General features: G+C 56.2%; 2 protein-coding genes across 3 annotated transcripts; both read right to left on the bottom strand.

The window, feature by feature from the left end:
- Positions 1-3,667: 3,667 nt before the first annotated feature.
- Positions 3,668-7,330, bottom strand: LYL1 (LYL1 basic helix-loop-helix family member). Of its 2 annotated transcripts, none has more exons than XM_090289750.1 (5): positions 6,979-7,330; positions 6,697-6,903; positions 5,418-5,770; positions 5,245-5,336; positions 3,668-4,368 (listed from the first exon to the last, which is right to left on the bottom strand). In XM_090289750.1, the coding sequence occupies exons 3-5, from the start codon at positions 5,747-5,749 to the stop codon at positions 3,953-3,955; spliced, it is 840 nt and encodes a 279-aa protein (XP_090145876.1). In that variant the 5' UTR covers positions 5,750-5,770; positions 6,697-6,903; positions 6,979-7,330; the 3' UTR covers positions 3,668-3,952. The 2 variants fall into 2 exon arrangements, with proteins under 2 accessions (XP_090145876.1, XP_090145877.1); XM_090289751.1 differs by having other exon boundaries at positions 7,160-7,330.
- Positions 7,331-8,727: 1,397 nt separating this feature from the next.
- Positions 8,728-16,372, bottom strand: TRMT1 (tRNA methyltransferase 1). Its single transcript, XM_090289752.1, has 17 exons — positions 16,289-16,372; positions 15,793-16,140; positions 15,652-15,707; positions 15,262-15,404; positions 14,919-15,106; positions 12,875-12,990; positions 12,682-12,794; positions 11,645-11,793; positions 11,415-11,501; positions 11,267-11,336; positions 11,048-11,182; positions 10,874-10,959; positions 10,459-10,567; positions 10,295-10,371; positions 9,307-9,426; positions 9,090-9,219; positions 8,728-8,906 (listed from the first exon to the last, which is right to left on the bottom strand). Exons 2-17 carry the CDS (start codon positions 16,092-16,094, stop codon positions 8,757-8,759), a joined length of 2,031 nt encoding a protein of 676 aa, XP_090145878.1. The 5' UTR covers positions 16,095-16,140; positions 16,289-16,372; the 3' UTR covers positions 8,728-8,756.
- Between the last annotated feature and the right edge of the window lie 124 nt (positions 16,373-16,496).

Below are 16,496 nucleotides of genomic sequence, written 5' to 3'. Positions count from 1 at the left end.
TGTACAGTCCACAGGAAAAAGTAAGAATGTTCTCAAAGGTCCAGTCCCAGCATGGGACAGGCCCCTCTTCCCTCTCTGCACAGGCAGGCCAGGAAGGTCTCCCTCCTGCCTTGGCCCAAGTGAGGGGAGACGGGCCCCAGGTCGCCCCCACACCCCAGCCCGCATGCAGGTGCCCTTTTGCCACCCCATCGGTCCCTGCCCCTGCCCCTCACGCAGACACCTTTGCTGCGGTCGGGCCGGAGAGTGGAGGAGAAAGGGGACCTGGAGCCGAGCAAGGAGGAAGGGCAGCTCCCGCTGCCCTGGGCTAGAGCTGCCACCTGTGCTAGGTAGGCATCCTGCTTGCCCACTTTCAGTTCCTTTGGAGGGTGTTGGGTGTCGTCCTTTTTCAAACGTGTTTTAGAGCTTTCTCTGCCTCCCCCCGCCACACACACACTTTCCCCACCACACCACCTCTGTGGCCACTTCTCTCTGGATTTCAGCTGTAATGTCTTTAACTCTTTATTTCTGGGTGGGGCATTAATTGTTCGGGTCTTCTGCTGTTGCAATTGGGAACTCCTCAGTTGAACAACTTGGGAACAATTCGGTAACACATCACAGGAAGTAGCCCCCCCCCCAACTGAAGCCCCCTTCTCCCCCAAGGGAAGGTTGGGGCCTGTCCAGAGGGTCTTCAGAAGCCCCCCTGGGAGGGAGGGGAGCAGGAGCACGCCCAGCCCAGATCCAGGGTGTGACTTGGCCCCTCTGGCTTGTCTTTCTGTGCCTTACTCCCTCCTCCCTGCATCCCCGCTCCTTGGACCCCTTCTAAGTCCTTGTGCCTCTCTCTCTTTCTCTCTTCCTTAACTGTATGAAAACACAAAGCACAGGTCAGGATCCTCCGAAAGTCAATCAACCCAACATTGCACCGCAGGGGTGGGTTATGGGTTTTATTTATTGTGAATCTAGTGTGTGAGGCTGCGGCGGAGCAGGCCAAGGAAAGGCAGGAGGGGTAGGAAGAGGCTGGGGAGGGTAAGAGGGCCGTCACTTGAGGCAGACGCGCCAGTGGGTGGCGCCTCCTCCCCAGCTGGAAGCCACAAGGTAGCTCGCCCTTGGGGTAGCTCTTGATGGAGGTTGAAGGAAGGCCCTCCCCCGTCCGCTTGCAGCCCTGGGAGGACGGGGACTGGGAAGTTGGGGACAGGGGATCCCATCGGAGCCTGGGGTGGGGGGGGGAGGCATGGGGAGTAGGGCGGGGGTGGGGGGCCGGGTGGGCCGGGCATGACGCGCGGTCAAAGTGCAATGATTTTTCAGTTTGGTTGGCTAAACAGGGTCAGAGCTGAGAGGGGAGCGGAAGGGACCCCCTGCCCGGCCGCACGTGCCCCTTCCCTTGAAGACAATCGGGGCAGCGGATGCGGTGGGAGCCGGGGTCTGCAGGGCGCCCGCCCTGGCGAGGTCGGAAGCTGCAGGCCAGCTGGGCCGGGACACAGCGCGCCCGGTGGGGCGCCGGGGCTGGCAGGGGTTGGGGGTCGCTCCGTTCCCAAGTGTCGCTGTGAGGGTCAGGCGAGAGGCGACGAGGGCCACAGGAGATGTGGGGACGTGTTAGAAGAGAAAAAACAAAAAAACAAAAAAATATATATGGGGGAAATGAACTTTTTTTTTCATTGAACCAAGTGCAATGCATCAGAGAGTTTTCCTATCTTTGTATGTTAAGAGATTGTTAAGAAAAATTCTATTTTTGTTGTAATGTCCTCGCGGCTCTGGGGACGCTAAAAGAACCGGGCCTGCCCCGCCCTTCGCGGGGATAACGAAAGCTGAGTGTTTTTTTTTTTTTTTCTTTTTTTTGTTCGTTTTCAGTTTTGTTTTTTTTTTTTTAAGTCGTTTTCCTGCGTTGACAAGAATGATCTGGGGTTTTTATTTGTTTCGTCGTTCGTTCTCGGTTTCGGTGGGAGGGCTGAAGGAAACGTTCACATTTTAGAGTTAAAAAAATACCTGAACATTTAAAAAAAACCAACACAAGATCTAAAAGGAAAAGGACGAGAGAAAATTATTTTTAAGATAATTCAATATAAAAACCCTGGTGCTTCTTACATTATAAAGTACGTTTTTAAAAACCCACAAACTATTATACATAAGTTTATGATCAATTAAATATCCTGCACTTGTTAGGAACACGCATATCCCTTCCTTGTTGAGTTTAACGGAACGGGACAGCGGCGTGCGCCCAGCGGCGGAGCTGCTCTGGCCGCGGGTCTCCCCGGGCGTCCCCTCCCCGGGGTTGGCGCCCCCTCCTCGCCCCATCCCATCCAGGCACTGGGGCGCGGCGGGGGTCTCAGCCCCACCCCCGCAGAGGTCAATGCCAACGAACAAATGTCCCCTCCCTCCCTCCCTCTCCGCCCTGAGCGCCCTTCTTTGAGCCAGACGCCAACTTGACCCTCACCAGCATTATCAGGAGCGCGCTCAGCAAGTTGGTAGTTTCCTCCCCGCCCTGCCCTGGCGCCCCCGACTCAACATCATTCCCCCCACCTCACCCCTACCCCGTCACCCTACGGGGAGCACGGGAAAGGCTCGACGCTCCAGGACCGGACCAGCCGAACTGACAGATCGATTCGCCCAGGCCTGCGCGCGCACGCACGCACACAGCCCACCCCCACCCCTCAACCAGCCCTGTCAACTGCCTTACACACCCGCCCCCGCGCTGGCCGGCAGACCTAGTGCCTTGTTCTCACCCCCGTGCTGGCGGAGCGGACGCCGCGCTTTGGGTCCCAGAGGGGCCGGGTGGCTCAGACGACCCACGACTTCCCCACCTCGACCGTGCTAAACGGACCCCCTCTCCTACACACACACACACACAAGAGAAAATTAAGGAGCAATAAAGTCACGAGAACTTTTGTCCCCCAATCGAGAGCCCGAGGGGCATACCAGCCCCGCCTCTGCTCCCCTCACCCACCTACCTTCGGGGCGCCCCCCTATCCCCCCCGCAAGCCAGCCTGGGCCAGCCCCGCTTCGGACCCTCCCGGGAGATCCGTGCGCCCGACCAGCACCAGCATCGCGGACCGCAAAGGCCGCCCGTCCCGTCAAACAAGTTTCTTCTTAGGCTAAGAAACGCAGTATATACGAGTATCTCTATATATAGTACTAATGGATTTGGTGTGCTTCCCTTTAGCGTCCCCTGTCCTCCCCTCCTCTTCCTTCAGCCTGGTCTCCCCCTCTCTCTGCCCTCCACCCCCGTCTCTGCACTGAGATACATAAGAAACAAGGGTAGTTTACTGTCTGTTTTGTTTTCTGGGTTTTCAGTGTCCTAGCGGAATGCAAGTAGGCAGCCAGCCCGTCTGTCCCCTCTCCGCCCTGCCCCACCCCGCCCCCGTCACTGCGCTTCTGTTATACCATCTTTGCCTGACTCTCTCCGGCTTCTCCATTGAATGGCTAATGTGTATGTGAAATAAAGAAATAAAGAAAAACAAAAGCAAGAGCAACTGAGCCTTGCCTAACGCGATCGTGCGGGGCCTGCTCGGGTTAGGTGGGGTGGGGCCCCGCGGGGACTCTGCGCACCAGGCTCCCTGACCATGCCATCGAGGTGCTCATATCCCTGAGTTTCCGGGAGGGGGCGTCGGCGAGAAAAGGAAGGCTTTCCTGCCCCCTCCCCACGTCTCAGTGAGCCGCTTGTCAGCAAAAAAAAAAAAAAAAGGCGCCACTTGGGTCCGACGACCGCTCTGCCATGTTGGTTCCTGGACCTGGCCTCCAGGAGGAGGATGCGGGCAAGGCCACTTCCAGTGCAAGATGGGTGATAAAAGGGCCTGCAGGGCCCCTGGGGGCCGATGGTCGCCATTCCAGACCCGCGGCCCTTTTCCCTGTACGGTATGTCTTTACTGGCCCCTCTGCGGGGGACTTCGCTCCAGAGTAAGTGCAGTGTGTGGTCCACCCCTTCCTCGACGGCCAGCGGCTGAGTTCCCAGTGCCTTTCTGCGCAGAGGCTACCTCAGAGGTCACCGCACTTCCGGGCTCACGGCTGCTTGTTCCGTCTTGATGGGGCGCGCCGCCCCACCAGGGCTGTCGTTGGGGCAGGCCGGGGGTGCGGGCTGCCGGCGCGCCACCACCTCGGCCCGGCAACAAGGCCCACGGCGGGCGCCGTCCTCCGAGCCTCGGTGAGCCAGCCGTTTGCGGGGCCCGGGTGGGGCGGGGCCTGCTGCCAAAGCAGCCGCCTGGTCTCGCAGCAGCCGCACCAGGAAGCCGATGTACTTCATGGCCAGGCGAAGCACCTCATTCTTGCTCAGCTTCCGGTCGGGCGGGTGCGTGGGCAGCAGCTTTCTGAGCTCAGCGAAGGCACCGTTCACGTTCTGCTGCCGCCAGCGCTCTCGGCTGTTGGTGAACACGCGCCGGGCCACTTTTTGGGGCTGTTGCCCTGCAGACAGGAGGAGAGAGGTTGGCACTGAGGGGGCGCCCCTCTTGCCCTCCCTTAAAGCACCCAGCACTCTGGTGGGGACTTCCACACAGGCAGTGAGCTGAGGCTTTCCCCACCAAAGGTATCCACATGTAGGATCCATTGTGATTCCCCTGCTGGTTAGCAAGCCTGCCCATCCCCCACCCTCAGCCATCTAGAATCTAGACAAGGACAGGTCAGGCTGTAGCCTCTGTGCCTTTGACTGTCTGCACCTGTATGTCAGTGCCTGGTATTCCCTAGGGAAATGTTTCCTTGGGCTGCCAGTCTGGCAAGCTGTCCCTATAGTCCTCATTCTGAGTGTGCCCCTGTGTCTGACCAGAGGTGCTTATGGGTCTTGAGAGATACTCTTATTGTGATTGTGACCCTGTTCTTGTCTCAGGTGGCTGTGTGACTTGCGGTCTGTCTAAATGGCTGTGGTTGTGATTGTTGCCATGTGGCTGTGTCATACATGGCTGCGGTTGTGTGGCTGACTCTTGTGTGGCCATGGTCCTAAGTGGCTGTGGTTGTGTGGCTGGCTGTCTCCTGTGTGGCTGTGGTCCCATGTCTGTCTCTTGCATGGTGGTTGTCATGTGGCTGCTTCCTGGGTGGCTGTGCATGCAAGTGGCGCTGTCATTTTGTGGCCCCTGTGCTGTGTTTGCCAGGACTCTTTGTGGCTTGCTGGGTGACTGGTTGTGTGGGACTGGCTGTGGGCCTGTGGTTTTGCACATGGTTGTAACATGAGTACCGAAGCCTGTGTGGGCTGTCCTGTGTGTGTATCTGTGTGCACTGGCAGCACCCCTCCCTGTGGAAAGATATGGGGCAAATGAGGACCCCATGCAGATACAAACTCATACTCACCCTCAGCCAGCTCCAGCTCACAGTGGCTTGGTCTCCGCTTCAGCCGACTGCTGGGGAAGATGCTAAAAGGCCCTGCCGGCCCAATGTAGAGGCTGTAAGGGTTCATGGGTCACTAATGCCTTGTGGGCAATGACTCTGGCCCCAGATTTACCCAGACCCAGCCCCCCACTGACCTGTTGAGAAAGGAGTGAGGATGATAATGCAGGGCCAGAGGGGTTGGGGCACTTCCCAGGGCGGAGAATTGCAACAGCGGGGGCCGCAGGGCACTCAGCTCTGTAGTGGCCATGGCTGCTCCTGGGGGCCTAGTGTGGCCCAGGCTGATCACTGGGACACCGGGGGGAAGCCTGGGGGATGAGGCGCCTCTGTGGCCCACCTCTTCTGCCTTTGAAGGCCCGGGTGAGGAAGGCTTGGGGAGCAGGGCAGACACTGGGCTGGGAGCACACACCATCTCAGCTTTCTCAGTCATGGTGGGGCCCACCTCTGCCTGGGCCTGGGGCGGGCACATGGACCCCACAGGGGTGCTCACCTGTGGAAGGGAAGGAAGCCAGTGGGGAGGAGGGATCAGATGCCACACACCCCCTTAGCTCAACAGAGCCCTCCGATGGAAGGGATTAGTTGAGGGGGGGCGGGGGGCAGTTCAGTGGGCAAAGGCGGGTGAGGGAGTAGGTCCAGAAACTGCCAGAATGTGGGAGGAGGGTCTGATACAAGGGCAGGAGGGGCCCAGTGAGATGCTGTTTAGTTGATGAGCCCAGCAGTGCCATCTCTGAGTTGTTTGTGACCCATGAGGGCCTCATCTGCCCAAACCCTGAGCAAATTCCCTTCTTCTAGAATCACCTCTCACCTGGAGTCTGGAGGGAGGGGCAAGGCAAGGGACACACGATGAACCCTGGGAACCATAGGTCTGATCCTCACACCCTTCATTGACACTGTGTGTCCTTGAAATCCTTGCATAATTGACTCTGGTCCTTCACTGACCCCCCTGCTCCCACCCAGGCACACCCTGTGGTCTTCATCTAGGACCCTGAGGTTCTTTCCATCACCTCTGTGTCAGACCCTGAAATTCCTCCATAATCACTCTAGTGATCACCATCCTCACTGAAAATGTCCCCCTCACTAATCCTGTGACCCCACCGCTGACAATGTGACCCCAAATGCTGGCATTGCCCAGTACATACAGTCGCCTTAATCCTCCTCTTGGCCCTGGTGACCCCCTCACCACCCTCCCCACCTATCTGCATTCCCCCTTTTGCACCCTATTTAGATGTCCTTGTTTACTTTTGGCTCCATGGCCTAGAGTGTCCCAGCAATATCAGGAACCCTGGTCCCTCTGCCCTGTCTTCCCTAGCTGGGTCCGGGGGAAGCTGGCCTGGCCTCTTGCTTAGTTGGTTCCTGCAGGTGAATGAATGCAGGTGGGTCAGGGATTCCCCCATCTTCAGGCTGCTCCCCTCTTACCCCGGCGCTGGTCCCTCTGCCTGGTGTGTGCCCTGGCTCTGTCGGTCAGGACAAGGATATGGTTCCTGCTTCAGGCCAGGCTCCTCGGTCCTGCTCCTTCCAGCCTCTTCACTCTGTGCCCCAGGCAGTTGGCCCCCCTGTCTGGGCTTCACCTCTTCCTGGTCTCCCAAGGGCCTTGGGGCCTCGTGATGGCAGCAGCGTGGGTCCCTAGAGGAAAAGTGAGCGGCTCCAGGGCCAGCCCTCCCTCTCCCCGCCCCCGGTGGCTGGTTTCCTCCCTCTTACCCCTGGCGCAGTGGCTGGAGGATGCTGGGCCAGCACAGATAAGGGCCTGGCCGCCTGGCCAAGACTGATAAGGAGTCAAGCTGACCCCGGAGGAAACCAGCAGGCGGGGATCTCTGAGATCGGCCTCTGGCCCTGCCCCAGGTGGGCGGGCAGGACTGGCTGTCACCCCTCAGGGCTTCACCTTCTGTCCTCCCGACACTGGCCCTCCAAGGACCCAGCCCCAGTGCACAGGTGGGTGTGAGGTGCCCAGATGCAGAGAGGAAACTCAGGCAGAAAAGCAATGGTCTCCTGTGTCACTTGGGTCTGGCCTATGGCTTTGAACACTACCAGTTATGTCTGTGCTGATGGGGGTGGAGAGGCCTTTCCGGCCTTGCTGGGGCTCGTGACTAGGGGCCCCCTTCTTCTCTCCTCCCCCTGCCTGGTTCCTCTTTTTACAGGGCCCCTCCCAGCCTTTCTACCACCCCCACCCCAGAGTGAGGCAGTGGTGTGAGGGCAGTTCTGACAGTCTGATCATGGGTGTCCAGCCTGAGCAGCTGTCCTGGTCCCCACTGTGCTATCTACACCACCTTTCCAGGCCCAGAAGGGTGACAGGAAGGATTGCAGCTGGGGGAGATTTCTTTTGTTGCCAGGGCTGCTAGAACCTTCCAATAGGTGTCCCCAGCATGCCCTCACAATCCTGGTGCTCTAGGTCATAGGGTCTCGTAGCCCCAACTGGGTGGTCCCTGGCCCTCATCCCACAGCCAGGCCACTTTAGGGTGAATGGTGATAAAGAGGTGTTGGGTGAATGTCCTGGGTGGTAGTGAAACTCAAGACCCAGATGGAGCCTTAAGAAGGGAGGGGCCCTGGCTACAGCTAGGTAGCAATGACAAGACTGTTCTTGATCCCCAGCATCACCCATCTGGGTGACTGTGAGCCCCCAGGCAGGCCCTCAGCTCCATTCATTGCCCACACTACCGCTATCCTCCCAGGAACCAGATGGTACTAGGACGCTACCACCAACCATCCCACTTTCCCAGGGAAGCAAGTGTCCAGTTCTAAGCACTGAGTGAACGTTTATGTGTGCACAAAGCCAGTTCTAGGATCAGGTTCATTTTATTCTTGGGGATGGAGCAAGGTGAAGGGTACCTGTGGGGTCCCACAGCTATCGCGTGGCAGGGTGGGGGCTCTGCCGCAGGCCTTTCTGTTAACGTTGCTAAGACTTGCCCTTGTGGGGAGGACGCAGCAGCCTGCCTGGTGCCTCGGTGAGCACCCCCGCCCGAGGGGCCACAGGGCAGGAAGCACCTGGTCTGGAGCGGATGCCCAAGGCCCCTGGTTCCGGTCTGGCTTCCGTAACCGCGGCCCTGCAGGGAGCTGGGCCAGAGAAACCAGGCAGCTAAGAGGTGGCGGCGAGAGGCCACGTGGGAGTTCAGTGGCACCCGCTTGCGCGCGCCTGTGTCCAGAAGCACGCCAGCGCCAGCGGAAGGGGGTGCATAAGGCCCCGTGGGCACGATCGCACGGCTGCCACCCCGTGGCCGCCTGGGGAACCGCAGGCGTCAGCAACCAGGTGCCTAAGCGCCTCTCACTCCCCAGAAAATAAGAACCCCTCACACAGAAACACTGACACCACCTCAGTCGGGCAAGACAAACCAACCTCTAGATGCACAGAGCTACCCCAGGGAGTTAATTCAGATGGACAGAGGGACAGGCCCCAGGCATGCTGGAGAGATGAACAGACAAACCACAAGCAGCTTCCGCTCTCAGACAAATGAGTCAAGACAAGGTGAAATCTCTTTATTGGCTCAGTCTACACCTGGACCAGTGGTAGCCCCAGGCTCAGGGGAGTTCTGGTTTGGGATCTGTGGACAGTCCGTGGGTGCAGCTTCAGCAGTGCTCTCAGAAGCCAGGAGTCTATGGGAGTAACAGCACTGGTCCCCTCGTTGACAGGTGCCCTGCTGGGAAGATGGTAGGTGTGAAGCCCAGTCCAGAGCTTAGCAGCCTCTGCTGTCTTCCTTTCCTGGATAGGGAGCTCACTCCCATACACTTGCCCATCCCCAGTTCTCCCAGCCCTGCGTGCCCGTTGTCGCATTAGAGGGACCCATGTGGGCTGCAGTGGGGGGTAGGGAGTGCCTCACCTCCTTAAACCTCTTGCAAGGAAATGTCTTAAGCCGGGCAGCCCGCTGGGCTGGGTCCTCAGCCAGTTCCTTTCGCTTATTCTGGAGCAGCCTGCATCTGTCCTCCATAGCTTTGCCCTCTGCCTTGCCCCTGTGCAGGGAGATGAGCAGCTGGGACTGCATCTGGCTTCTGCACCCCAGGCCCTGGTCAAGTCCCACCACCACCATTCTCACTCACCCTGGCCGGGCACGGGGCCGGGGACCCCAGTTGGCCTCAGGGTTGGCCTGGAAGCGCTTGAGTCCTCGTTGGCGGGAGCTGGGGTTGGCATCATCCCGGATGGTGAAGTTGGCCTTCAGCCTGGTGCAGGAGAGGTGGGGCTGAGTGGGGCTGAGGGCCAACTGCCACTTGGACATGCACAACAAACCACCCATGGGGCCTGCCCACCTTGGTGACTTGGGAAAGACTGCATCTGCCTGTCAGGATTCTCTCATTCATTTAATAAACACTCATTGAATGCCTATTGTGTCCTTGCAATCTGCTGCTTGTAGTACATAAGACAGGCAAGCAATGGGATAAATCAGAAATCAGCAAATCATGTGTTAGGGCACGAGGTAAGCGTTTTGGGAAGAACACAGTAGGGTAGAGGTACTGGGGAGACTGGGGAAGGAGGTGAAGGAACAGTTATTGGAGGGGGCTGGTGGCGCTGGGGACAGACACTCCAGGTAGAGGGAACAGCCCGTGCAAAGGCCCTGGGGTGGGGCTGTGTCTGATGAGTTTGAGTGCGGAGGCCAGTATGGAGTGAGCCAAGGTAGCGGGGGGTGGGGGATAAATGAGGGCAGGAAAGTGACAGAGAGATGGGGCAGGGCTTGCTGGTGGAATGTGGTTTCTACTGAGTGAGGAGGGAGCTATGGAGGGTTCTGAGCAGAGGAGGGACATGATCTGATTCAGATGCTCACAGGCGCCCTCTGGTCACTGTGAGGGGAATAGTTTCTAGGGGGTGAGGATGGGATCTGGGGAACCAGGGCAGAGGTAGGACTGTACTGGTCTAGGTGAGCAGTGATGGGGCCAGACCAGGGTGGGGCAGAGGAAGAGGGCGAGAAGTGGTGGGAGAAGGTGGATTCTGGATCTCACTTGAAGAATGAGCATGTGTCTGTGTAGGGAAGTGTCTGTGTCATCTGCACGCATGTGAGAATCCATGCTTGTGGCAGAAGTGTCGTGTTGTTACCTGGGCTCCACACTGAGAATGCGGAAGGCCGGGCTGGTCTTAGACAGCCGCTCCCATTTCACCGGGCACTCCTTCTCCTGGAAGGTAAAGGTCAGAGACCAGGGGATGACAAACCTGCCCATGCCCTGCCCTCTCAGCCCCCATCTGGTCAGGCTGGCCCTCACCCAGCAGCGCATGATATCCCAGAGGGCTGAGGCCGGGGCATCCGTCTTTATAGCATTCTTACAGGCATGGGAGAGCGAGACCCGAAAGCCAGCATGGAGGAGGGCCGACCTGGGGACCAAGAGGAGCCATGAGGGGAGGTTAGACCTCAAAGTCAGTGCTGACATGTGTGGGAGGATCATGTTGACTGCACCTGTGAGGCTGGCTGCATGTCTCATGGTGACTGTGTGGCTGGTATAATGCCAGTGATTGTAATAGTCAGTCCTGGCCTCTGAGCTTCATTCTAAGCACTTACACATGAGACACCCCGGATGTAAGTGATATCTGATCTCCATTTTATGAGGAACTCTGGCCCAAAAAGGCCCTCAATTGCCCAGGGCACCCAGCACTCAGGCTCTGTTCCTCCCTGGACCTCACCGCAGCTGCAGGAGGCTGGGTGTGTTACAATGGATGGTGCTGCTCAGCTGGTCCAGTGTGTAGTACAGAGGCACGTCCGGCAGCTCCTGCCACAGGGGACAACGGGATGTGTGTGGGACAGATGGAGGAAGCTGGATACAGGTGAGCCCCCATCGTGTTCAGCCCAGCCCCCACCTCGGTGATGACACTCAGGACTCCTCGGATCCGCTCTGAAGTATGGAAGCGGCTAGGGTTGGTGCTCACAGCCTCTAGGACACGGCTCACAAAATCCAGGTCATGGATTGGCTCCACCCACAGGGGACCACCGAGCTGCAGACACACGGGGCCAGAAGGGCAAGAAGGGAAATACCAGGACCCTTGTGACCCCCTCGCCTAACCCCAGCGTGGCCCTACCTGGTGCCGCTGCCCACAGTGCTCACACTCGGGGGCTACGGGGGGACCACAAGCTGCAGAAAACTTGACTCTGCATAGAGAGAGGTGTTTAGGGGGCAACAACCCTTGGAAGCCCGCTTTACCTCCCTCCTGGCTCACCCTTGCTCACCGTCCACCAGAGGCCCCTGATGCTTTGCCGAGGCGCTGAAGGTGGAAGGTTCCGCAGCCAACACACTGGAACACTAGCGCCTGCTTGCTGTGGGGGAAACGGGGGTGGCCACCACACCCCAACTCCTCCCTCAGGCTGACTTGGTCCCCTTTAGGACCCTATTTCCTCAGGAAAAGGCTCTGCTGACTCTCTCAATCCCACACCCAGTGCCTACCCCACCCCCGGCTAACCTGGCTGAGGCCTTGACCTTGGCCTGGCCAGTGAAGACACGAACAAAAACGCGCACATAGAAATCAGCACTGATGCTGAGCAGTGGCACCACAAAGCGCTGGTAGCAGTTGGCACGGAGGTCTAGGCTGTGTAGGACAATCCTCAGGGCCTGGGGGTGAGGGTGGGGGTGGACATCAGCTGTCAGCACTGCCTCTGAACAAGGTGCTCACAGCACAGGGTCAGGGCAGGCTCCATGAGTTCCAAGCCCAGCCCTGAGCATCCTGGCTGTGTGAACCTTGGCAAGTAAGTGTTTAATTCCCCATCTGTAAAATCACAACAGTCTCTGTCTCTATTGCCCTGCTGGGAGCATTAAGCGATTTAGGAACACACACGCCCAGTAAGTGGAACCTATTCCGATTAGCACCATCAGCATGACCAATGTGGTCCAAAGACCTATGGTCCTGCCACCATGGGCTTGGTCAGCAGGAAGTGGGGACACTGGGTGTTCCAGAACTAATGGGGTCTTCTCTGTGCTAGGGAGCTGCCGTGACACACTAACGCAGAAAATGAGGCAGTGTTTCCCAGTCTGATCTGATGACAGGGCCCTTAAGGAACAAGGACAGAGCCCCTCCTTTCCCAGCCTGTCAAGGTAGCCTGCCCCTGCCTTCTTGAATTCCCACAGAAACCCAATGGTATCCCGACAGATACCAAAACTGAGGCCCAGAAAGAGGAAGTCACTTGCTCAGAGCTACCAGCAAATTTAGGACTTGAACCCAGAGCTGAACCCAGACCTGGAAAAACTGCCTTAAACAGACAATTTTGGCAAGTTGTTAAAATAGAGATTACAAGAAAGAATGGTGTAACCACCACTCCTACCCTGGACAAAGCCACTGCCCCTCCAAATGACCATGACTGGAAGCCCATGCTCTTAGGGACTATGCTAGTTAAAGATGTACTTGTGTACTTGTCATTGTCATGTTGGCATGGATCTGGTTCTGGATGCCTGGAGGAAGCTGAGCAGGTCTGGGGGGTGGGAAGGGCTGTTGGGGGGCCTTACCATCTCGTGGCAGGCCCGGCTCTTGAGGGCCATGGCCCCATACTTGCTGTAGCATGTCTCCCCGCTGTTCCCTGCCAGCACTGCCATGTCCGTGCAGGTCACACACAGTAAGCCTACAGGGAAGCACTGGACAGTGAGGATCCTTCAAACACCCCAAGCCCTGCTCTGTACCACTGGGTGAGCCTGACCTCACCTCCTTCACTCACAGCCTGCACAGCTGCATCCAGGAAAGGGGCAGGGCTGCCATAAGGGTCCAGGTCAATGACTTCAAACCGATCCGACACCCGCTGGTGCTGGTACATCAGCATCCTGGGGGTGAGAGGGCCAGGTCCTCAGCCCCCTGCACCAGGGACCTGCTCTGTTCCCTACACATGTTCAATCATGCAGTGTGATAGTTTAGGCCGGACTTGGGGCCAGCTGCCCAAGCTTAGATCCTGACTTGGCCATTTGCTAACTTACAGCCTTTTCCCCTCGGACCTCATTCTGTCCATCTCTAACAATGGCGATAACAACAGACAATACAGTAAGTCCTCACTTAACATTACCATAGGCTCTTGAAAACTGCAACTTTAAGCAAAACGACATGTAACAAAACCAATCTTACCATGGATTAACTGATCTAAACGGGAGTTATGTTCAAGCCTTGGCTGGGTAGCTCAGTTGGTTAGAATGTCAACCCAACACGCAAAGGTTTGATCCCTGGTCAGGGCACGTGCGAGAATCAACCACTGAGTGTATGAGTGGGTGGAACAACGCGTCAATGTCTGTCTCTCCCTCCCCCTTCCTCTCTCTCTCTCTCACTCTCTAATCAATTAAAAAAAAAAAGTTAAGCTCCTACAGCTTATTTCCAGTCTCACAAAAACATCACTCAATTTCTAAATACAGTCTCAAAACACTTCTAATATTAAACACTGAAATAATTGTGAGCTCTACATTTAAGAAAAATTAACAAAAACACGTCATCGTTATTTTCCACCTCACTTAATCCTGTTCAGGGTCATGGTTGGCTGAAGTCTACCCAGGCAGCTCGACATGCAAGGAGGAATCCACCCTGGAAAGGATGCCCTTCCATTGCAGGGTGACTCACATCCACTCACACTCACTCAAACTGGGACAATGTAGACACGCCAGTTCACCTCATGTGAACATTTTAGGGGGAGGGAGGAAAACCGAGTTGTCATAGAAAACCCACATAGATATAGGGAGAACCTGCCAAATCCATACAGACAGTGGCCCTGGCCGGGAATCGAATTTTCTTTTTCTCCTCAATATTATGATGACATTATTCCAAAACCTGCTATACTAATGGAGCACATATTGCCTGCCACTGTTTCAATCAATTTACAGACACATTAACTAATTTAATCACATAATCTTCCAATGGGGGTGGAAGGTGTCTTCCAGAACAACTCCATGGATTTGGAATTATATTTCCCTTTGCAGGTAAGGAAAAGCAAATGCTACCTTCTTAACATAGCCTACCCTGATGACGTTTTCAAAATTGCAACCCCCCTCACCACTTTCATCTATCCCCTCTACCCTCTATTTTTTTCCAGAGTCTTCTCACCTCTAATTTATTATGTAATTTACTTATTTGTCATAATTATTTGTTACCCGCTGTGTTTCCTATTAGACTTTAATATGGTCAGAAAAGCAAGTATTTTTTACTTATTTACTTTCTGTAAAGGGTCAGACAGTAAATATTTCAGGCATTATAGGCCACATATGGTCCCTATTACAGATTGATCTTTTTTTAAGCCTTTAAAAACGTAAAAAACATCCTTTGGTGGCAGGCCACAAAAACCCTCGCTGTGGGCCTTGCAAGCTATAGTCTGCTGACCCCTGTATTTGAATGTGAACTCCACAAGCTCAGGGTTTTTGTCTGTATTGTTTACTGATGCACTCCCTGTACTGAGAACGGTGTCTGGCACATAGCAGATAGTGGATGTAAGCTGGTTCATTTGAATGCATATAAGTACAAGAAGTTTCAAATGGACACCATAATGGTACTTATTTCTGGCACTGAGCACAGGCTACACAAGTATTATCTCTCATTTAATCATTATGGCAACCCCTGTAAAATTGTTATTTTATAGACAAGGAAACTGTGACTCAGAGAGGCTAAGGCACTCTCCCAAGGTCACAGAGCAAGAATATGACACAGCCAGGATTTGACTCCAGCAGCCTTGCTCCAGAATGCACTTTCTAGCAGCCAGACTCTGCTGCCCAGAACCTACCGGGCATCTGCCTGGCTGGGCTGTACCAGGTGGGCCACTTCGTTGAGCTGCACATTATGGCGTATGAGATCCACAGCTCGAGCAGAGGCATCGTTGGCAACCACGAATCGGAGTCCAGGTATCTCTCGGGCAAAGCGAATGGAACGAAGACCTGAGGCTGCCAAGCCCTCCAGAACCCTCAGGCCTCCCTGTTGGAGTAAGCAGGGAGCCCCACTTACATTAAAACCTGCATTCTCTGCTGGAGCCCCCACCGCCTTCTTCCTACAGCTCTCCCCCAACCCGCTCTGCCAGGAGCCTTTCTTCCTCTGTCACCCACTGAACTCCAGGGCTGCCCAGGCCTCACCTCACAGATCTCCCCCACAGTGGCTGTTTGAGGTTGATTTCCTGGGGCCAAGTCTGCACCATCTTTCAGTTCAGTCTTGTCCTCCTCTTGCTCTGACAAATCCACCACCACCTTTTGCACCTCCTTTTCACCTGGCACCTTGACTGCAGCCACCCCAAAACACAAGTCAGGGGCTATCAAGGCTCTCTCTGACAAACCTCCTCTACTCTTCAGAATACATTAGATTCACGAAAGAAAATCTTCCCCAAAGTGCCTAGGAGAAGGTTAAAGGGGCAGAGCCCAGGGTCTGGTGTGTGGCTGGAGCCTTTCTGGGCTTCAGGGGAGAGGAAGCTGGGCGGGGAGAGAGCTCTGTGTGACCCCCACCCACCTGGAAATTAGACCTCCACTCACTCTGGATTCCTTTGGCCCCCAGCTGAATGCGAGCAAACTCTGTGATCACAGCACATCTGTAGGAGACGAAGGCTCAGCTTACACCCCCTCACTTCACAAACGCACTGCCCTCTACCAAGCTGACCCCAGACCCCTGCTCACGTCAGGTCTCGGTTGAACTCCTGCACTGGGTTGTAGAATACTTCGTTGGCGCTGGGGAAGGCGATCTTGGCGGCCCCCTCGGTGACCGTCGTCTCCTGGGCCTCAGGTGGGAGTTTTTCTCCACAAGACACAGTGCTGTTCACCATCGCGGTTGGATTCGCCGACCCTTGGGGCTGCCCCTCCATAGACCGGACTCTACAAAGACCGCGGGCGGAGCGGAGAGTCAGGCTTACCCACAAAACGACCCTCGCACGGGACATCCGCTGTAGCCTCTGCCCTCCAAGCCTGGATCGGGAGGGCATAGAGAGGATCACAGAGCTGCGTTCCCGGGCCGGGTGGCCTACACGTCTGTAAAATAAGAGGATGAGACCCTGTGGCCTCGGTAAGCTGACACCATACCCGGTCTTCTGAGGATAGGCCCCTGAAAAGCCGTAACTCCTCGAGTGGACTCGCCCCTGCCCCGGATCCCTCCCCTCGCCGCCCAGGGTCTCCTCACTTTCTCTTCCGAAACCGAGAACTGAGTTAAGTCTTGATGCACATTTTCTGCATTAGGACCTGGGTGCCGCCATGTTGGCACAGAGGTGTGTCATGTGACAGTATTTAGCCAATCAGTGATGCTAACTACAGTGGGAGGCGGGAATCAAAATGCACCAGGGAAAGTGCATAACTGTTGTAACCGTGGCCTTAATCACAGCGGCTTCCCT

Source organism: Furipterus horrens, unplaced genomic scaffold (assembly GCF_987537825.1).
Source record: "Furipterus horrens unplaced genomic scaffold, mFurHor1.1.pri manual_scaffold_10, whole genome shotgun sequence".
Lineage (NCBI taxonomy): Eukaryota > Metazoa > Chordata > Mammalia > Chiroptera > Furipteridae > Furipterus > Furipterus horrens.
The sequence above is the reverse complement of the archived record's forward strand: the minus strand, read 5'-3'. Positions and strand labels throughout refer to the sequence as shown.